The 23,722-nt window shown below is 38.3% G+C and overlaps 1 protein-coding gene across 1 annotated transcript; it reads left to right on the top strand.

Moving 5' to 3' along the window:
- The first annotated feature begins 5,294 nt into the window (after positions 1-5,294).
- On the top strand, positions 5,295-15,087 carry LOC139726094 (oxysterol-binding protein-related protein 6-like). The gene is made up of 8 exons (XM_071637175.1): positions 5,295-5,306; positions 7,534-7,746; positions 8,754-8,896; positions 9,609-9,744; positions 10,204-10,348; positions 11,054-11,180; positions 12,442-12,564; positions 13,363-15,087. The coding sequence occupies exons 1-8, from the start codon at positions 5,295-5,297 to the stop codon at positions 13,469-13,471; spliced, it is 1,008 nt and encodes a 335-aa protein (XP_071493276.1). The 3' UTR covers positions 13,472-15,087.
- Positions 15,088-23,722: the final 8,635 nt, after the last annotated feature.

Raw genomic sequence — 23,722 nt, forward strand, 5'->3', positions numbered from 1 at the left:
ACAGGAATGAAAATACAAGCATACAATACACACAAACACGTATGTACACTGTATACCTACACATGCACTCATGTACATGTTTGATTGTATGTGCGAGCAGTCATTTTAGTATGTGCATGAGACTTCTTTTAAGATGCACAGAGAAATTACCTTTTTAATTTCTATTTTTTAGTGTGTGAATAAAGTACATGCTGATATGACTTTGCTGTTGTACATTCCCTATTAAACACACCCTATTGCAGATACAATGTACCTGGTACATAGTCTTACACCCCTAGAGGAGTCAATATTCTTTTAATCACCAGGCATACATGTGTACATACAATATATACATGTACAATATATTGCCTTCAAATTGGATACAGGAATATGTAAACCAAACCTAAAGTGCAGAATAAGCCATCGTGGATCAAACTTAAATCAGAGAAGCATGTGTGTGTGCTGCTGCAAAAGAGAAAGCAGTGATAACTATTGACTTGAAATCTGTGATATCCCATCACCCTCCCCCCCCCCCCCCCAAAAAAAAAAAAAAAAATCACTCTCTATATCTTTCCCTATCTCTCTCTACACCATTGTATTATGTATAACATATCAGTTGCCCGGTTTGATCTTGGACATGTGCAGGGTGATTATGTGTGGGTAATGTCAGTGCAGGAATGTGTTGAGTGTCAATACTACCCCCCCCCCCCCCCCCATAAAGTGTGATGTGCCTTCTGCTGTCTTATGAAGATGTTAATATAGTAGCTGAGTGTGGAATAGGCCATAGGGCCAAGAGGGGGTTTTGCATGTAACTGCATCCTCAGTGTACTGACTAAAGGAGTTTCAAGGATGTGCATGTACACTGTAGTAGGCCAGAATATTGATCTATCAGCTCTATGCCTGTACCCCACCCCCCCCCAATGCAAACTGACATGGTAGGCTGTAAAACAGTAAAGTCTGTTTGTGTAGTGGGTACATGGGTGTGGAGGAGATAAAACATAATAGCTTGAAGTGACTATGAGGAGAAGCTTGTGGACAGGTGTTAAGTTGAATACTTTCTGATATGTCCAGGACTGCTGTATTTATGCATTGTCAGCCATGGTTGCTTTCTAAATGTCTTGAGTTACAATATTGATTATATTATGTTCTCTCTCTCTTTCTTTGTCTTTGTATCATTCTGGCCTACCCGCTCATCTTATCCCTCCCTCCGCCATTTCAACCCTCTTTCCTTCATCCTGTTTCTTCATGATCTTTTCTCATTTTTGCCCTCCCTCCCATATTTCTTCTTTTTATCACGCCCTCCCTCTCATGGTATCCTTTATCTCTCATCCTATCCTTCCTATCTTGTGCCGCCCTTTCTCGTCTTGCCTCACCTTCCCTCATCTTGCCCCACCCTCTCTCATCTTGCTCCGCCCTCTCCCATCTTGCCCCGCCCTGTCTCATCTTGCCCTGCCCTCTCTCATCCTGCCCCTTTCCCCACCCACTTCCTCTCATCACACACATCCCTCTCTGATCTCGCATCCCTTTCTTCATCTCCTTCCACCTGTTCTCTCTCTCTCTTTCTTCTACTTTCTCTCCCTGCTTGCCAACCTGCATCCTGACCCCGCCCCCCTTGCAGTGGAGAACGGCACGGAGGAGGCTCAGCAGAGGTCGCAGACGGGTCGAAGGTCACAGCTGCCCGCCCCTCAGCCGGACACAAGCCAGCTGAGCCTGTGGAACATCCTCAAGAAGAATATTGGCAAGGACCTCTCAAAGATTTCCATGCCAGTTGCGCTTAATGAACCTCTGAGCATGCTACAGGTCAGTCTTTTGCCTGAGGGCTAACCATAAGCTTAGTCTCTTTCAAGTAATGCAAATGAGGTGTATGAATGGGGTGCAACTCACTACTATACAGCGTGTATGCATTTGTTAAGACAAAATTATGGCGTATCGCCTACTGTAAAAGTGAATAGTTTTGCTGCATAGAAATTTTTGCACATTTCGTGAGACCAAACACTAGCACAAAAAATAAGAACATATGCACAAATATTGTTTGCCTGCTGTATGTACAGTGTACCACTTTGTGATGTCTTCAGTCCGCTGAATTAAAAACATGTGAAATTCATCTTACTTGATAGAGCACAAAAATATCCACTCTTACAGTATATGGCTTGCTTATCCCCTTGTTTACCCAGAAACATATATACACACACAAAGAAAAAAAATGGCTTGAAAAGACTGCAAATCTTTAGTAGTGTTTGATGGTGCTGTGATTTGAGGCTGCTTTTTAGCTATTGTGAATATGCATTGATTAATGTAGCAATGTACTGTACAGTACTCACAGTGCCTCACATAATAGGAGGATAACAATATGTACAATACATGTGTATTCCCTTGACATTAACATGATAGAAGGGGTGCATTGAGGGATGGTAGGTGACATATTGATAATGTAGATAGATAAATAGATAGATAGATTTAGTGATGCATAGATAGACGTAGACAGGGAGAGAGAGAGAGAGGGGAGAGAGAAGCTACATGTATCTACCAGGTATAGATTTGTGAAAACAGTCAATAGAAACAGGAGGGAAAGACAAACGGGAGATGTGGGCAGCAATACACACATACAATACATACATACATACATACATACAGACATGCCCAGCCACATACACACAAACACACGCAACCACACACACATACACACACACACACACACACACACACACACACACACACACACACACACACACACACACACACTTTCACAAGCACATGGATGCATAAAATGCAAAATGCAGTAGCAGGCCTCCTTGGAAACGAGGAATGGAAGAAGCAAAAAGCCAGCCGGCATCAAGGCCAGCCGAGAGATGAGCAAGGCAGAAAGAGGGGGAATCGTGAAGGACGATACACTCGTCATTGAGAGAGAGCGTCCATGAATGAAAGAAGAGAAGTACGTCAGTCCATTCAGACTCGTGTCAAAAGAACAGTAATCAACCAAGGGGACGCAATGTGAAATGAGTTGAGGGTCTTATTTGTAGAATCTGAAATGGGCTCATTTATCAAAAATTTGCGCTGATGTTATGAGATGATGAATATAATGATGCAGGAGAAGAAAAACAAAGGGGTGTGGCTTGCATTTATTTAGGCAAAATTTCTTTATGATGCAATTCAGAAGGAATTGGGGCAAGATTGTTGTTTTTCTTGCTCTTGTTTCCAAGAATCTATACAGGAGTCTCTCCTGCAGCATAATCTTTGCGAGAAGTGAGTTGTTTTTTTTTTTTTTTTTTGGGGGGGGGAGAGGTTTGAGAGAAGACATGTCTGTAATGAAAGATGACATCAAGCAAAGAAAGATACAGTAAAATAAGGAGAAAATAGAATGTAGTTTGTGTATAAATCAAATTAGTAGATGTTAGTGTGTGAAATGTGACTTTCAAAAAATAGACTAATACAATGTAAATCATGGTCAAAATTACTTACAAATATTTTGCCAAGATATGTTAACTGGATGTTTGGGAGAAATATTATGGATTTGCTATATTACATCAGTAATTACTGTTTATTATGGAGATACACATTATATACATCGAGAGCAAAGTGAGGAAAATTGAGGTATAGTTCATGTTATGAAATTAGTTGATGTTAGTGTGTGTTATACGACTTCAAAAAAAAAAAGGCTAATACAATGTAGATCACAGTCAAAATGACTTACAAATATTTTGCCAAGATAAGTCAACTGGATGTTTGGGAGGAATATTATGGTTTTGCTATGAAGTCAGTAATTGCTGTTTATTATAGAGATATACACGTGTAGAGTAAATTGAAGAAAAATAAGGTGTCGTTCGTGTTATCAAATTAGTTGATGTCAGTGTGTGAAATGCGACTTCAAAAAAATAAGCTAATACAATGTAGATCATGGTCAAAGTGACTCACAAATATTTTGCCAAGATATGTTTACTGGATGTTTCGGAGAAATGTTATGGTTTTGCTATGAAGTCAGTAATTGCTGTTTATTATTGAGATACACATTTATGGTCAAGTGAGGAGAAAATGAGGTGTAGTTCGCATTATTAAATGAGTTGATGTCAGTGTGTGAAATGTGACTTCAATAAAAAAAGCTAATACAATGTAGATCATGGTTGAAATGACTCACAAATATTTTGCCGAAATATGTTAATAGGATGTAGGAGATAAGATCTATTTTTTAGTTTTTTTGCAAGTATGAACATCTGCAGAAACAAAAAAAAAAGCCTTGAAAACTAAAGTATTAGTGTATTAGGTGAGTTGATATGCTTCAGGATAACTTCATCACCAACACTTGCAGACCACAGTGACCCAGCCACAAAATGTACATGTAGGTCTTCATCGCTTGATGTTAATTTGGTCTCGCTTTGCATTTTTTTAATGAGCTTCAATTCCGAGCTTTTCTTCTTTAAGGAATTTGCATCCTTTCATTTTATGAATGAATGTATACAGTATCCAGTGTACAATATTTACATGTTTGTAATTTGTTCTACTGAACAGTCAAATGATTTGATTCTATTAAATTTACAGTGAATTGCATCAAATTCATATTTGTATATTTGTCATACCCCCTGCTGTCAATTTTTTTCATGTTTAACCTGTTTGAGACTAGTCCCGATTATACTTGGGTAGGTGTCTATGGGAAAGTTTGTTATAGCAAAATCAGTTTGTCCTTGACAGGATAAGGCAGTATTTTAGTTCACCTTTTTAAAGTAATACAGACACCTTCAAGCAATAAGGAAGTTTTAGCCCGGATTGAAGTAACAGCCACAAAAATATGTGCTATGTGAATGAACTAGTGTATTATTGAAAGTTGTTCAGCAGCATGGGGTAAAAACCAAATGAATATACATTGACCAGAACTTCACAAAATACACCTGTATGTACTGTACATGTAGATGTAGATGTTTTTGTTTCCTGGTCAGATAACCAGCATCACATTGTGCTACAAGGGGGTGGGGGTGGGTGGGATAGCAATGATTGATGTATGCTGTGGTACAGTGTAGTAAATCCTATCAAACATCAATTCTTAAAATCTCTGCACACTCAGAAGTAATAACCATTCTGTCCGTGCATTTCTGAAGAGTTTTCCTGCACTCAATGTTTACGTACCCAGCATTGCCAGGCGTGCTCAAACAAACTGCCTTCATAAGCACTTTTGTATACATGTACAATGTATGTTAAATGCCTGTGGGACTTCTTCCCAACAAGCTGTGTTGATCAACCACAAGTATTGATTTTGTGGATATGTATAGATGTTAAAGCAAAAAATTTGATTATCCACAATATACAGTATGTAGGCCACACCTATAATGAAGCTCGAGGTATTGCTTTGATTTTGTCTTAAATTGGCCTTGACCGGTATACTATGCCTACAGACAGTGCACAGAATTATGGAGTTACATTGTACATGTAGCGTCCGTCAGTTTTTAGTGCTGGCGATAATGAGTAAGCCTGCACGAATGCACTGTATTTAACCCAGTCAGAACACACGAGTCTGGCCAAACTCCTTCAGTTTCGCATGTATATGAAGTGAATTGCAACTCGATGGTTCAAATCTGCACAGCTCAATTCGTCTTGTTTGGGCCGTCATCAGTGGTATTTGAGGAACCAAAACAGAAAGCATAAGTCCTCAGTTGCTTTTGCTGAGATTGCTTGATGCAGAGAATTTTCTGGTGCTCAAAGTCATTTGAGATTGTGATAAGATGAGAAGTCAGCTCTCTTCATTTCCAGTTTGCAGAATGTTGCAGGACTTCTTAGTGTTCTCTCTGGCAATATGTGACCCTGCATCACAAAACCAACCAAAAAGGTGCCAGACATGGATTTTTCGTTCAGGGCAGATTCTGAAGTAAACGGACTCTATGCTTTAATTAGAATAAGAAAATCGACTCGATGCTTTGATAAGAATAATGATGTATAACTCAATGCAAGTTGATTTGCAAGTGTATCTTGATAATGGAAAGAAAGTACAGTCACATTCTGGAAAAATGTTTACTGAGAAAAAAGAATGACAAGCTAAGATTTAGAAACACGTAGAAGAATTGCTCTTTCAGAAAATGTAAGAAACTGAAGATTGACTTGGTTGACCCATTTTACCTTTTTTGAGTCCTCACGTAAGATCAAGGATTGCGACGTTAAGTCAATTTTGTGATGCACGGCTATATACAGTATATGTTGTAACTACGTAAATACACAATAAAATGGCATGCATATGCACACACACACAAACACACACACAAACACACACACACACACACACACACACACACACACACACACACACACAACCTCATACACGTACACATTGATCTGAGATTGCACATTCATTTGCTTCTGTTGTCTTGTGTGTCCTGCAAGTTTGATAGAATAAAGCCAATTAATTGTGCTGTATTTTTCTCTGTACCTCCACAACAAAAGTAGCCTGTATTATTATAACACACACATACACTTGTATGAAATACTAAAATACACGCTCACACATACGAACACAACTCACACACACACATACAGTGCACACACACACATATTAAGTCACACAGCAAGTATGGAAAGTGGCATAATTCATGCCTACACTAAATGCCATTATGCAGCCTGAACAATATGACAAAATTCACAGATGCAGGGAAACCTGAACCATACCAAAGTAAACGCGTACACCATGCTACAATTTGCCCATTCTCGGGTTTCACAGAGTCAAGAAAAACCTACAGAAATGTAGGTCAGAAGCAGTCGATCAGCTTCTTGGCTTACAAGTCCTGTGTTTTTAAAAAGCTGCATGCCAATAAAGATTTTATCAACATTGCAATAATCAAATTTTCTCATAAGCTTGGCAGTCAGCACTTAGAGAGTTTTTATTTGTTTTCAGTCATTGTTCTCAGAATTTATCTACAGCAGATAAATGAGCTTACTGTCTGAATGCAGACTCCTTGATTAAAAGTTGACGCAGTACTTCATTTGAGGTTAAAGAGAATGCTTGACATTATAAAATGTCACAGAAGGTTTACTGTAATATCTGGAGTTGAGGTATATTTCTCTGAAGAGGGTTATATCCTTATACCTCTCTCTCTCTCTTCTTTCTCTCTCCCCTTCTCTCATTTCTCCCTGTTTTTTTTTTCTCTCTCTCCTCCTGCCTCTGTGTATGTGTGTGTATGTCTGAAATGCACTGTATAAAAAATTGTTATTATTGTTATACATGTACTAATTATGATGATGATGATGATGATGGTTATTGTTATTATGATTATCATCATCATCATCATCATCATCATCATCATCATCATTATTATTATCATTATTATGGTCATCATCATTACTGTAAAAGTGAATATTTTCATGTAAGTAATTTTTCACACTCCGGGTAAGATGAATTTCACATGTTTTTAATTCCGCGGAATTGGGACATTTCCCACTGGAACATATGGCATGCAAAAATATTCATGTGCTTTTATTTTCATGCTAGCTTCTGGTTGTGCAAAACGCATGAAAATTTCCACACTGCGAAAATTTAAGCTTATAAATGTGATGCATGTGTGTGTGTTTGTATCTTTGCAGGTGCTGTGTGAGGAGCTAGAGTACAGTGAACTCTTGGACAAGGCTGCTGAGGTCGATGACCCCTTTAAGAGGATAGTCTTCATCGCAGCCTTTGCCGTGTCCAGCTACAGCTCCACCTTCACCAGGGCAGGGACGAAGCCCTTCAACCCACTGCTAGGGGAGACCTACGAGTGTGTGCGGGATGACAAGGGTTTCCGCTTCATTGCAGAAAAGGTGGGTTGCCAAGAGCTCGTCTTCTTTTTTTTTGGGGGGGGGGGGGCAGGAGTAGGGGGCACTTATTTCATCTCGTGAGTGATAGTGTTTTGATGATAATTCTGTATGAATGATGAAAAGTTTTAGTTTCTGGTGCATACATGTAGATTACAGAATGCTGTCAGATATTCTAGGCCTATTTGAAAAATTTGTCGAAAAGAATATTAAACAATTTCCAACAATTTGAAAGCCTTTTTCCTGTTGTGGCCATATCAATTTTGTAGTACAATCACAGGTGCAACCACTCATTAGTCAATACTACAGTGTGCTTGATCATGTAGTGACTGTTTCTAGTCTTCATACATTTTAAATTCTACATCCATTTCATGTCTACATGTATTTTTGTTACTTGTTTACACACTTGCCCCTGTTTTAAAAGAAACCCCCCCCCCAAAAAAAAAAACAACAACAACAACAACAACCAAAAACCAAAACCCCCCCAAAACAAGTTCATCCAGTACCCATTGCAGTGTGAGAGGTGTAATGCCTGATGGTCACTTTGATGATATTTGGCCAAACACAGTTTCCTTGATCTACAAAGGAGAAACTCAATATAAAAACAAATTTCATAGTCATCTGTTTCTCCCCTTTGATCACTCAGACAGAGTGGTAAGGGGCATTACAAATACTCTATATCATCATTATTATTATCATTACCCCCTGTGTAAAGATTGAGCTTGTGTTGTTTCCCGCCCTCTTTCAGAAAGAAATCTGCATTGATTCTAAAGTTGTCAACATTTCAGTGACCACAGCACCAGTCAAATTGCTCTCATATATTTGGTCGTTCCTGAACTGCTGTCATAATACATTGGGTGCTTTGAGTATTAATTGACACAAAAAAAACTGTAGTGTGGTATTTACTGTCTAAAGTCCCTGACACAGAAAGAGTTAATGACTTTTATTGTTGAAAAGTACCCTTAACATTTGCTGCATATTGTTGTTATGTCTCTGCATCGCTATGACAACAGGTGTCCCATCATCCGCCCATCATCGCCTGCCACTGTGAGAGCAAGAACTTCGTGTACACTCAGGATGTTCGCATCAAGACCAAGTTCTGGGGCAAGTCCATGGAGGTTATTCCGGCCGGCACAATCCATATACACATACCAAAGTGAGTCTGACGGTAGCAGTGTCATTTCTGTGCGGAAATCAGTGTCAAAATTTGTCCATCTATGCAGCAATTATGTGTAAAATAAGCATAATCTGTTGCATGAAGGTGAAACAATAAACAAAAGTTGCATTATGAATTTAATTTCCTGATGTACCCTTAAAGCAAAGGTCCCATTATTTTCAAACCCATCATTGTAACAGGCTCTTTTTCGAGTTTGATTTGCATTCTGTTGTTACACCATGCTGAAGCTTTAACTCTTCCTGTATACCACTTGGTGTTGAACACCAGGGCCCCATTTCTTAAAAAGTTGATATGATAACAACTCTTGCTGGAATGGCAAATGTCGTGGTAACGACAAGAATGCAGCTTCCTGATTGGCTGTTGCTATGGGAAGTTGTCATTCCAGCAAGAGTTGATATCCTAACATCTTTTATGAAACAGGGCCCAGGTACTGCACTTGATTTTGATACACAAGATGTAATGACCACTTCACTTTGTAGGGCCTCTAACCTTGCCAGTATCACAATCAGTTTCTTACACTAGGTGTATCCCCCATTGCGCTTTTGCAAGACATGTAGCACTTGTCTTTCAACACCAGATGCAGTGGCATCAACATTTCACTTGTGTCACATTCAGTGTTTAACACCAGGTGCCTCAACACCTTACCCTGCCCTAAACTCTGTCTGTATTGCTTGGCATGTGTTTACACTAGGTATGACGACCACTACACGCTAAGCAAGGTGACAAGCTGTGTGCACAACATCCTGAGTGGGGAGAGATGGGTTGACCACTATGGGGAGACCACCATACGAAGCGGGGACATCTCATGCAAACTTACTTTCACAAAGGTAGGCTGGAGGATTATGTATGCATCTACTCTAACACTATACATTTGCATGTCATGAAACTTTTGCAAAATTTTGCAAGCAGCCAAGATTTGCGGAAGTGAAGTGCGCCTGAAAGATTTTGTCTACACAATGCATTGAATGCCAGTTGAGCTGCTGTACACTGTCATGGTCGGTATTCAATTTGCCAAGGTGTTATGGTGCAAAAAAGGCCTTCAGCTTCAGTTCACAAAAATTTTATTACCGTGAGTCTTTCACAGTCCATTGATTAATTGACTGATAGTGAATGGATCGATAGATCAAAGTAAATGTGCTTGTATGATTGAATAAATGAATTTGGTCAAGTTCATATTGGAGCAGATCTGCCTGTAACATGACATACAATCTGGCTTTAATAGCCATTAAAGATTAGGAAACAAAGTGCAAGAAAGTCATACATAGTTCTACTACCTCATCATCCAGGCCAGTTTCTGGAGTAGCCGGCTACATGAAGTGACTGGCCTTGTGTTCAACCAGGAGGGGAGGGTCGTGCACGAGCTCTTTGGCAAGTGGAACGAGGGCCTCTACTGTGGCAGATCGGCGTCGGCCAAGTGCGTCTGGAGGGCAGGTACTTAGTAAATGATGGCGTACTTTAATGTTTCAGTATACATGAGGAATGTTTTTTGTGAAGTGATAATCTTTTACAATTTTTTGCTCAACAGAACTTCCGTGAAAGTAAATAGCATGCAAAGATTGTTGGATGTTTGAAGTGTTATTTATTATTAAAAAAAAAAAAACTAAATTGCTTTATAAGTGTACCTCAATTCTCAAATGGTACTTTAGGTCCAGCCCATGGCTTAGGTGCAAACCATCCATGGACTAAAGCAAGTGAGAAATGGACGTACAGTGTACCTTGCCCATGCGCGTGTCAATGTGCGTTCATTGTTGGACGTCCAATGCCATAGGGGATGTGTCATGTGCATTTGTTCAATTGAAACATGCAGGATCCATGAACAAGATGTAAACATAGAGTTCCTTCTTAAACACCGACCATAGAGTGCGGCCCACAGTTCTTTGCGTGTGTGTTTGCGTGCGTGTGGGTGTATATGTAAATTGTTACTGTCCCTGTTTGCATTATTCATAGCAAGCCCTTTCCGGAGCAGCCATATACTTGTAGTGTGTGTGTGTGTATGTGTGTGTGTGTGTGTGTGTACATGCATGTAATTAGCTTTCTGTTCTTGTTTATATTATATTATTTTATAGCAAGACCTTTCTAGTGCAGCCATACAGTGTGTGTATTTTTTTTTCTCTCTCCCTTTGCCCATCCTGACAGCATCCATGCCAGCCAACCACCAGCTGTACTATGGCTTCTCACGATTCGCCATTGAGCTCAACGAGCTTGACCCATACACACAGGACTCGCTACCTCCCACAGACTCTAGATTCAGACCTGACCAAAGGTGAGACAACCGTTTACAGGAGAATGAAACCCAAACTTATTTTGTGGATTGAGAGAATGCAGTAGTATTATGGTAGAGCATGTCTGAAGTTTGAGGAAAGTCGGACAATCTGTTCAAAAGATATGCTTTTGTAAAGTTTTGATGCCATCGTGGCTGGCTGAGAAGACTACAACAGGTCATAACGTCAAGCATGAAAAACGACACAAAGAGAATATAAAGAGAATCGCACAAATTTCAGTTTTGAATGGAAAGTAAGCGTTCCCTCATGCTACTGACATATGTTAGGGTCATATCATTCCCCCTGTTTTTTGAAAGCGGTGAGTCAAGTTTTTTTCATCATGCTAAAAATATGAAATCATGTTGAATTCTCTGTATGCTTTCTTTGTATTATTGTCCATACATGGTGATTACGAAACGTGACAGAAGATGAAAGGGAAGATTCCGTAGCAACAGTGAAACTGTACTGTTATAGCTACCACAAAATTATATGTACCTGCTAGCCATGAGCAGAGGCCTGTATTGGATATTATTAAGCCTAATGTACTTCAGAATTAATGCATAATTCAACGAGACAACTTTGGAAAGATGCTCATTTAACCAGTCATTGATTCAGATTAGTGATAAGATACAAGTCGAGTGAGTCAATCTGACTTTGAGTAAATGGGACTCAAAGAAGACACACACCAAAGAATGAATGAATGAATGAATGAATGAATGAATGAATGAATGAATGAATGAATGAATGAATGAATGAATGAATGAATGAATGAATGAATGAATGAGTGAATGAATGAATGAATGAATGAGTGAGTGATGATTGATTGATTGATTGATTGATTGATTGATTGATTGATTGATTGATTGACTAGATGGATGGATGGATGGATGCATGGATGGATGCATGCATTAGTGATTGAATAAATGAATTGATTAATTAGTCAATAAATAAATAGATAAATAAATGTTCTCTGAATCTTGTAAATCAACATGAGCAAAATTGTAAAACAAAAGAAAGAGAAATCCTCCAGTGGACTAGAGCCAGAAATACCACAGCATCATCTGCAGTCATCATCCATAGGGGACATGACACCACAAGGAGGGGAGTGATTAACTTGCTGCCGGCAAAGACACAACTCAAAGATGCATGCCCAGAATATTAATGAAGACCTACACTTGTACCCAGCTTGAGTGGATTGCAGTGTCGTGAGATATGTTTGGACCAGTAGTCATGGTAACCCTCTTCTATCACGTTCCTCCCCAGATTACTGGAGGAAGGGGACTTGAAGGGGGCAGAGCTGGAGAAGCAGCGGCTGGAGGGGCTGCAGCGGGAGAGGCGGAAACTCAGGGAGGAGCAGGGCGTGGAGTACCAACCCCGATTCTTCAGGTAGGGCAGGTTGGGGTAGGGCATGGGGAGAGATGTATGGGTGTGTGGGTCATGGGGGAGGAGAGGGGGGGAATTGAAGTAGGTGTGGCACAAGATGGGATTGCATGTGATTTAGCAAGCGGACTAAAGATGGGAGAGAGGTGTACATCAGGATGGTGGAGATTGAATGGGATGGGCGTGGCAAGTGGTTGAAGATGGGTAAGGTGCGATGAGGGAGGGAAACCAAAGATAGGATGATGTATCTATGGCAAGATGATGAAAATCAAACATGGTCAAAAGGGCAGGGTATTGCAAGTGGTTGACATCGGTTAAGATGGGTTGAGGGAGGGCATCCAGAAGATAGGATGATGTATTTATAATAAGATGATGAAGATCAGATGTGATTAAAGTGGGTGTGGCATGGCACGTAATTGAAGATGGGTAAGGTGCATTGAGGGAGGGAAACCAAAGATGAGATGATGTTACATTTATGACAAGAGGATTAAGATCAAACGTGATCAAAATGGATGGGATATGGCAAGTTGTTGAAGATGGATAAGATGTGATGAGAAAATAGATTCAAAGATTCATGTAGTTACGGCAAGATGATGGAGATCTAATGGATGTTGCGTGGTGGGATGGGGCAGCAAAAAGGGGTTATATCTATGTCCAGTGGCAAGAGGAATGGACTTGGGATGATGTTGGATCTCAAGCAGGGTGAAATGTGTGTTTGAATTCTACCTGGTGAACTGTGAAATGATGTCACATGAATTTTTCATTCCTAAGGATGTCTGCTATTGTCCTTGGTCCCTTCCACAGGTTGAGTCGAGAAGGAGACAAGCATGAGAGATGGACCTTCAAGGAAGACTACTGGGACGTGAAGAAAGACCCCGGCTTTGCCACCATGAAATTCATTGAGCTTTGGTAGCCATGGAAACGCTGTGTGGAGACAGCATGTGTGCGAGTGAGTGTGGGCGTGTGTGTATTTGTTTGAGTTTAGTTCGCCGGGTTGCGTCCTGCGGCACCTTCTTGTCCAGTGGAAATGTTTCAGGATGGATGGATGAATGCGAGGATACTGTAAAGCGATGATGACTTCAGCTACCTTAGCAACAGTATGGCAGAAGCCAATCAGATTTGAGGATTTGAGTAGTTGCCATGGCAATATCAAAGATTGCTGCAGCTTACAACTGTGCAGTATTTGTTTCTCCCATTGCTATGGGGTCCCGTGTTTCACATCCCGAGCAAAAGGAATTCTTCAAGAACTTTATCGGAACAGCAGCACTTCTGAAAAGACACAAACCACAGAATCCCAAGTGTATACAATGTCTAACCTTAATTGAAAGCTTCTTGTCCAGACTCCCACATTGTGTTATTTCTTGGTTGTGTGTTTCAGATTTTTCAGTAACCATTCACATGCTTGTCCGTGTCTTTGCAATCTGTTGAATATCATATTTGTTTTAGTTACATCAGTATTGGTCCCCTCTTATTCTTATAAACAGGGTTTCATGTTTTCATTGATGGGCATTTTTCCCTATTCAAGAATGTTTCATCCCGTTACTTGTAGATAAAAGATAGAAAAATGTAGTCGAGAAGAATTTCAGAGCATTGTATTTTGAAACCAGTAGTGTAAAAGCGTTGACCATCAATATAGTATGGCAACATAGCAATTGTGAATGAAAACGTGTCGCAGAAATGGAATCATCAAATGAAGATTGAAATCAGCCAATGTTCCAGAAAGGTGTAAAAGACTGTACGGACTAGTTAGAATTCACTTTTAAGAATGGGACTGTATCTTTACTGCATATAAACCAGGGTTATGATTGATCGTTAGACTCGCGAACACCTGATGTCATGTCTTGTTGGTCAATTTAAGTTCTTGCTTTGCTTGTGTTTTATTGAATTACTGCACCATCTCTAATGCTACTTACAAATACTAATAATAATACACACCATAGGCCCTAGAATTCCAACGTGATATGTTTATCAAAAGCATGTCTTTCATGAAGCATTTTGCGAGAAGTTTTAGACTACACTCAAGAACTGTGACACTGAAAGAATGTAAAGCAATAGACAGAGTCAGCACAAATATATTCGTAGCCACAGCAACTCTTATCTTTTCTGTAAGTTCCCGCATGTTTGCAAATTCTGTGAAACAACCTATATGGTAATCAGTGTTACAAAGTGATTGGTAAATCTAATACAATTATATATGCTCCTGATCCTCCTGTTACATTGTATATGAAGAAATGTCTTTACCCTGTAGTATACAAGGTGTATAATGTGACATATCAATCAAGGATGTTTCTTCCGCCCAAGGTCCCACCCATTCGAAAAGAAAAACCATTCACAAAACATGTAGAATGCAGTAATCTCTCAATCAATATAAACATATATGAAAAATGGCAATTCTGAAGTGTATGTCTCCACAAGCACATGTACTTTTGTGATAGTTTTGTGGGTGTTCAATAAGTGCACACAGAGTGTATATGTACAATGTACTTACACATCCTATAAAACCAGAGTGTTTACCTGACAACATTTTAAAATCAGTACCAGTTAAATTATGGTGTGTGTGGTTTCTTCTTTTTTTTTTTTGGGGGGGGGGGGGGGAGTGGGGGAAACATTTTAATGCTCATTTTATTCCACGCTCTTACTTGTTTCTATTAAGAAAAATAATATATCCATATAGAATGATAACTATCAATACATGTAACTTGCCCTTTTTATTTCTGGTAAATTGGTATTAGAGATAGCCATTGAATCCAGGGGAAAATACTTCATTGTTTTCTCTTTGTGTTTTTGTTTTTTGTTGATGTCATTGCTAGTTGATAGGTAAACATACTGGATTATGTTAATTTTCTTTTGTGTTCAGATTACATTGTGTATGTTATCATAAGCATGTGTATGTATGATTTTTTTGTATTGCCACAAGTGTGTGTATAATATTCATACTCGAGTATAACTGTATTAAAGATGAAAGATGTGAAGATTAATTTTTCTATGATTGCATGAATATGAAAACAAGAAAATATTTATGCAGAGCGTTAACAATCAAAGTCGGGTGTTTCTAACAATGTGTACAACTCATTTATCAAAGTTCCTAACCATTCCATGAATTTTGGACTCGAATCATTTTTTGCTCGTGCGACTTGAAAGAAAATGAGTGTAGTCTATGGTCCCAGAAAGATTTTTATACAGTATTTATACCTGTTTATACAAGGTTGTTACATGCCACCTACACTTGTATAATATTAATGGGTTAGCGATGTGTATTGATGTAATGTAGTTTCTTGAATTTTGTATCTCGTTGGCGTCTGAGGAGTTCAAGTTGTTGAAGAGTGTGAAGCTGTTCAAACAATGTGTCATGTATCGTCTGCCTATAACATCTCTTGCACACAGTGTGCATGGTATAGGCAGTGTGTATGGAAACTGTTTGTGAGTAACAGTATACGGAAAGCATATATTCAGAAAATGTACCTTGGTGCAATTTTCATTCATACACTTTCTTATGCGGTAAAGCATTGCTTTCATTATTTTTGTTTCACCCTCTCATCTGTGCAGCGTTATTTCGCCTTGGCCTTCTTGAGGCGGTAATGACCCCGTGTAGGAAGATACGCTGCCCTCTTGATCCTGTGTAACTTTACTGTTCCAGTTTTATTTTTGGAGCGATGCTATTACCTCCTTTAAAAAAAAGAAAATGGCACAAGTGACAGCAAATTTCATGATTCTTGCATCAAGATGTTTTTATTGCAACAGCTCATCGACAAATTGCCCCTCATTAACATAGAGAAACACTTATCGCCCTTCTTGGACGTAAATAAACACCGATTATTCAGTGTCTGAGTAGTGAACATGATAAATATCATGGGCATACAGTGTACATACAAGCTACATATGTGTATACCCGGGTGGGACACGAATCTGCGACCCCCTGATTGCTGGGCAGGCATCATTTGCATTAATATGCAGTACCTGTTGCTCTGAGGGATAGGAACCATTACCTGCTATCAAGCGGTAGTCTAGTGGATATGATGCCTGTCTAGTAATCAGGTCGTTGGTTCAAGCCCAACTCGAGTAAATTATATGCCCATGATTTTTGTCATGGCTACCTCTAATACACTTGCAATAATCAGTGTTTACAGACGTGTATCTTCGTTTATGGAGGGCAATTTGTCGATCAGTTGACATTTCACCATGTTCTCAGGTTATATTGGGTTAGAAGGAGTGCCATTACAAAGATACTTCGCAAGCTGCAAGAGATATCTATCACTTGAAAAGACAAATGATAGCTATAAAGAAACCTAGATGAATTACAAGAATTATATTCGCATTTGGCGTATTACTGTATGGGGAAAACAATTTTGAATTGGAGTGGGTTTTTTTGTGTGTGTTGTATCCTTTCTCAGAAAGGAAGTTTCAGATTGGATCTCGAGAATGTGCGGATTTTGTCAGCCGTATTAAAATCTGTGCTCAAAGTTGCTAATGCTCCAGTGAAATGCAGTTGTAAGGACGTTTATCGAAATCAACAGTAATCATAGCTTGCTCTATAAGCTTTAGAAATAGTGTGCTAGTCCATAATATGGCATTTTTAAAAAATACAGACACTATATTTATGTATAAACCTTGCAAAGTTATTGCTCAGTGATGGTTTTTAGAGAATATTTTTGTGAATCTTAAAACGTGTGAATATGACCTCATTGTGAATCAGTGTGAAATGAATATTCAGCAGATGGCAAGCCAAACCGTATGTAATGAAATTATTGGTGGATGGTGGTGTGACGAATATATAGCTTGTATATTGTATGAATGTGACAAAAATTCAGGATGTGTGTGCATTACGAGCAGAGCCAAACTTTGTAATTGTATGTTGCAGATTACGAGCATGTTTACTCATTTCTGTTGGCCCTCTTTGTCATGTTGTGTTCAAGATTTGCTAGAGGCAGGTCGTGTTGTTTTCTTTTGCTGTTTCTCAGTTTAAGGACCTACTTCTGGCAGACAGTGTGGGACAAGTTTGTGTAAACTGCACCAGCAGCAGGCTTACTGTATACGCCAAATATTTTGCAAGGTTTTTATTTTCGCGAAATTTGCAAATTGGATGCTATTCGTGAAGTTTAAAGCATGTGAGAATATCAACTCTGACCTGACATGAATGTGATGTGCGTATGTACATTTCTCTGTCCCTGTCTATACTCCACATTTGAGAATTAAACCAGTCTGAAAGTGTCGGGAAGTCCCCAATTCACAAAAAAAATTAGACTCGCTAAGTATATGGCATGTACTGTATCTTGGTCACGCAACACTGTGCAACTTGAAACTTTGAGACTTCAAGATACAGTAATTCTTAACCATTATTTTAGAACACACAGCAATGTACACAGAACTATTGCAGCTGCTACTTTCAAAACAAATCACAAATAATGTATGGCAGGGTTTTTTTCCTCAACAAGATATGTTGGTTTTTCAAGATAAAAGATATGTCGGTTTTTCAAGATGAAAGAGTAATTTCCTTCATCTTCACATCTACCCGTATCTGTCTGACTGGTGAAAGATATAATATTGCCGCAAACTGATGTCACCGTGTAACAGTGAAACCTCTCCCACTGGTATTGATATAAGGCCAGAGCTTTATTTGCTGTGCCCCCATTGCGCCATCAGTAGTAAAATCACTGGGACTTGCGTAATTTGGCAAGATTCTAACTTGTGCATGTTTGTTTGTTTGTTTGTTTTTTTAAGAAGCAGCTTCAAAGGATTAGTAGCAGCTGTGTCTTTTGTTGTGAGGCAACAATACAATGTCAATTATTTACACTAGCTGGGAAAATAACATCACCTTTAATTGAAGGCAAAAGGTACGTGTAGTAATGAGGAGGAAAAATTTTTCCCTCATCAAGGAACCACTGTTTTGTAAGCTTGTGATAACATCTGTGGGGAGTAAATTTGTGAAATAAAAGAAAAATGGGATTAGACTTGTCACACAGTAGTTACTGTATGGCATTCAGTGGAATTGTGATAGTTCCATTTGAAGTCTTAACAGATGAGTCTTAACCTGTCTTGGACAGATCCTGAGTATACTCGGCCAGGGTCTGTAGGAAATGCGTGTTGTAGCAAAATCAGCCCATCCTCAGGAGTTTAAGAAATCGAGGGAATGTTTGACCACCACTTTTTATTGTCACTGATAATGTTTCTTGTATTTTTGCCCATCATTTTAAAATGGGATCAATTCAAGAACCGTTGATGTTGACAGAGGTTGTACACCAATTGATGACAATCTGTCACAGTTGCTTATTTTGACTTCCTAAACTTCACTGTTATCCTCAAACAGACATTAAATGCTGGCATGAATGTAAATTTTGTATTAATAGATTAGGCACAGTTCACAAATGAGTTTGGATGATAATAGATTTTTTTTTTTTTTTTTGCATCCTGACTGGGCACTTGATATATCTTTTTTGACACATTTTGTGCAGAACTTTCTGTTAACTATAGGTATCTCAGAGGTGGACAAAAAAGGCACACAGTGGCCGCGGTCACACAGGCAAAAACTTCTAGAGGTTTAAATTCAAGAACACTTTTATGAAGTTTGCTTGTCCGTTCACACTACCAGCCAAACTTCTCAATAATTTCTCAAAGTTTGGGTCACTGATGAGCATGCACAACTTACAGAGAAGAAAGTGTGAACCATCCGGCAGCCAAGGATTGTACATGTATGTACATGTAAACAATGAACACATATGTATGTCCTAGCAAGTGCGCCCTCTGGAGGCACAGGAATTGGACTGGTCATACGTGTATGGCAAACTCTGCAAAATTTCAATTGCTTGCGTTCAGACTGCATGAATGTCAAAGAGATTTGCAGGGGTTCTAGAAATATCCATTTTTACATTAAGTTGGAAGTTTTGTGAAAAGTTTGGGGAGGCATTTGCAGGAAGTGTGCCATTCAGAATGGCCAAATTATGAGAAGTTTTGCCAGTGTGAACGCAGCTATTGTGACCAACTGACCCTGTCAGCACCACCAGCCTGGAATCCTATTGACTTTGTATATAAACATTTTACCCACAGGACTTCAAGAGTTAAAGCTTGTAAGTTGCGTGTGTAGTTAATGATACTGCATCTATGATGATAGTTGATTTGTTTCCAGAGTAAAACTTTTTGCTAATGTTGTCCGAGAGTTATACTATATTTTACAAAAACCTTTAGTAATCATTATCATCACCATCATTTTTTATTAGATTTAGGTTGATCTGGTGCAAAAATATGTGAGAGCAATAATTATTAAAATATGACTTGTTATTCATCTTTCTTCATTTGACACCAGACACGTCTTTTGAAAGGAAATGTAGAACTTCTGAATATTCAGATCATAAAAATTGGTAGGAATCTCTATGATTTACATATTTATGCAAAGGTATATATCTATATGTAATTTTATATGCCACCCCTTGCTTGATGAATAGAACAGACAATTGTGTAGAAACTAGAGTTTATAGATTTATTAGTTCTTGTAAGCATTGCACAAAGGATAGAATATAATTCATCTTTATATTACCAATGTTTATACGTTTCCGAGAGCCATTTTATTATAAGGAAAGGTGCATACCAGTGTAAAGTGATTTGTGGTATTAGCAGACTTTGGAAAGGATTACAAAACATATTTGTAGAGGGTTGTATCAAGAATGACATGTATTTAGTTTTATCCAGGAAAGTGTTTGCATCTGTTAAACAGAAAAGAAAATTGAATACGATTTTTCTTTTCTCTAACGCTGGTGCGAAAACTTGTATGATGTTCAATCTTCCGTAACATGATGAAATTAGTTTGCGTGATCTGTGAATTGGTTTTTGAACATGGAAGACACGCCCACTGAATGTCCAATTTGCTGATGAACAATTAATGTGTTCAAATACAACTCATTATCAGAACAGCATATTGTATTTGCGTCTCATCTGTCATCGTGTTGAATTTTCTTTGCATTGTCTTTATATCATTTTTGAAATGTAATGTCGCAAACTATAGTAGTCTTCTCATCCAGCAAAGGCTGCACCAAAACTATGAAAAATTCGTAACTCATGAACGGAACGTCAGATTCTCCTCACACTGCCACTGATGTATCCATGTGAATATTTGGGTCTCATTCTCCTCAAAGAGTAGGTCACATGACCCTTATCAAAATGAATATTCATGAGGCAGGATTCTTTTTTTTTTTTTCATGTGATTTTATTCTGATAAAATCTCCATACAAACTTTGGTGGCAAAACAGACAAAAGAAATGTCTCTGAAAATGTACAAGATGTATAGTATAAGACAGTAAGTGACATGAAAATGTGATTGAAACCCAAACATTTGATGATCACACTATGTCGATATGAGGAAAAACAATTTTTCAGTGACGTACTAGTAGTTCTCAGCCTGCAACAAGAGTTAAGTGAGCATTCTATTACTCTGAATTAGTCATGTGGGAATTGTTTCCACGATGAGAGACCTGTTCAAAAGCATTGGGGTCTCTAAAAAATGACAATAGATCATTAATCTGAACCATGAGTTCATATTCATTTAAAGACGTCAAAGTGTGAGTTTTATGATCAAGTTTGCATGTGTGCCAGGTAGAAACTAACATTGAGAAACATACACAGAAATGTGTACACAGGCAAATAAATGTACAATATTACCATGCCACAAACAGCTTTATAGAAAGGGGGGACAGATCTTTCATAGTATCCAACATTCCTGAACAATGCTAACATCAGAGCTATCAATGCAGTGCACTTTCAATACAAATGCAGACTTTTTCCTACTAGTTCCAAGGCTCTGCTGTCATGTCAACGTTTACACATTTGTGAAATTAACACCTCTTTAACTCCCCTACTCCCATGGCTATGACATATCTACATACAATATTAATGGTATTTTAGAATGAAGGTCCTGAGTGTCTTAACGGCAGAGATATGCACTTCAAATCACAACAGAGAGCTTGACAACTCGCACTGCAAGTTATTGAACACAAGTGCAGAAATCCTCACAATACGAAATAGGTAACACAAATGCAAACACTGTTTACAAGCATCTTCTCCCCCTAATTCTCAATTATACAGTATTGGCGTAGGAAACTTTAGCAATTGAGCAATTTATTTTCTGCCATCCTGGCACTATATTGCTCCTTTGGTTTGCCAAAAAGAACTTTAGATTTGGCAAGAGTGGCTTGATAACATGTACTAGAACTTTCAGCACTAGGAACGCAACCACTGACATATTGCTCACTTAAAAATGCTCCTTACCACTTCCCGTCTAAAACAGTACTAGTACTCAGTGAATATATAAACGATAGCAGGATACATCGTAGTATCACTGTGTGAGAGAAAAGACATTATTGACTGTATTTTGTTTTTAATTCAACATTTGGGTGGAGAATGGTTTACAATGAGCTTGTGATCATTATAATCAGCTCCTTACTGCCAGCATTAAGCCAAAGTGGAGTTCTTTCTTTCTTTAGAATATTTTTCTCTACCATACAACTAACAGGGGAGGGGCGCCCGAAAAGTTTTGACTGCTTAGTTTGGTACCAGAAGGTCACAAAATGTAATTGGTGATTGTGACAAGAACTACACTAATAGGGAAAGCAGTCTATCATAATATGTCTCTTGCTGACAAATCATTGTACCACCTGACATAGAGTTAACATGTGTGATGGTACTCCTGTCAATTTTCTCCTATCTCTATCTCCCTCCCTCTCTGTTGTTTGTTTCCAGAGAGAGAATCAAAACCTGCCATGAACAGGTCATATCTTGATAATCCAGCCCTCTAGAAATGCATTTTTTTCTCTCTGAAAGCACAGCTTATTGTGCTATAGCTTAGAAGGGTGGGATCCTTCTTCCTGTTTATTTCACAAAAAATAAGCCAGTTTGTGATGGTACAAATAGAAAACAGTTTGATAATAAAACAACATGAATATTTCCCCAAGTATTAATTGACAGGCCGTTCTGGTCAGCTGGTCTATGCAAGTTCACTCTTTGTCTGAACATGAATTCCATAAACAGTTAATGTTGGGCAAGCGTGCGCATTATGTCGCTTTGAAAACGAGTGAAGCTGCTAGCCAACTGAAAAAAAAGATCATTTCCAAAATGAACTATCTTTACAGTACAATGTGTAGTTGTCTCCATACGGTAGTTCTATCAAATGATCACTTGCATGATGCAAACATATCGCAAACATATCCGAGTAAAATTTTCGCCATGCCTTGAGATAATTTGCTGACTCCATTTCACTAGTCAGTCACACTTTATAGCTAAGATTCCTCTCACTTCAACAAAAATAATACATACGTACCAGGTAAAATTATAAATCTAATAATGATATTATTTCAGACATAATCTATATCAAATTAAACCAGGGCAAAATATAAATACTACATCCTAATGATAAACATCAAAATTATTTCAGACATACGCTACCTCAAATTAAGCCAGGGCAAAATACAAATATTACATCCTAACATATACAAAATATTCACTCTGACCAGTTATAATGTAATCCATAAGACTCTAACAATGTTTCAGACATCCGACCGTTCAAATTTTATACAGATATCTACACATCTTGAGCAATGCCTCATTCAAAGAAGTAAAACATCTTTATATAAATCATTCTTGACTATCATGGGCAAAAATTCATATTCATAAACCGACTATTTCATTGTTCAAGCAGCTTAAATATACATAAATACCACATAAATAATCAAGGCAAATTCTTTGCTTGTACAAGACACCATTATTCTCACACCTATTCAACATACAATGTAATACTTACTTATAAGTCTGGGTTAAAATCATCAGGTTCTGTTTATTACCAGGAATTGAAATGCACTTTTTATATTCATTAATCCATTAGCACTTAATTAAGTATTTCAATTTCTAACACATCACACAAAACAATTGAAGTCAGAAAGTAACTTACGTATCAAATGTCTAGGATCATTTCAATACCTTGATATCCTGAGAGTTTCCTTGTTTGTACAGATTCAAAACTACTCAAGAGCCTAAAGGGATTATATAGTTTTGGTTGAGACCTAACTTCAGGTTTCTAACATTTTTTGTTCAGATAATGAGAAACCTCTTGTGAAATGTGACTGAGCAATTATAAGAGGAATTCAACATTTATTTGATGAAAATTGCTTTTTGAAATGGCTGAGAT

Source organism: Diadema antillarum, unplaced genomic scaffold (genome assembly GCF_040938485.1).
Source record: "Diadema antillarum isolate AM-2024a unplaced genomic scaffold, OU_Dant_1.0 seq00000079_RagTag, whole genome shotgun sequence".
In the NCBI taxonomy this organism is placed as follows: domain Eukaryota; kingdom Metazoa; phylum Echinodermata; class Echinoidea; order Diadematoida; family Diadematidae; genus Diadema; species Diadema antillarum.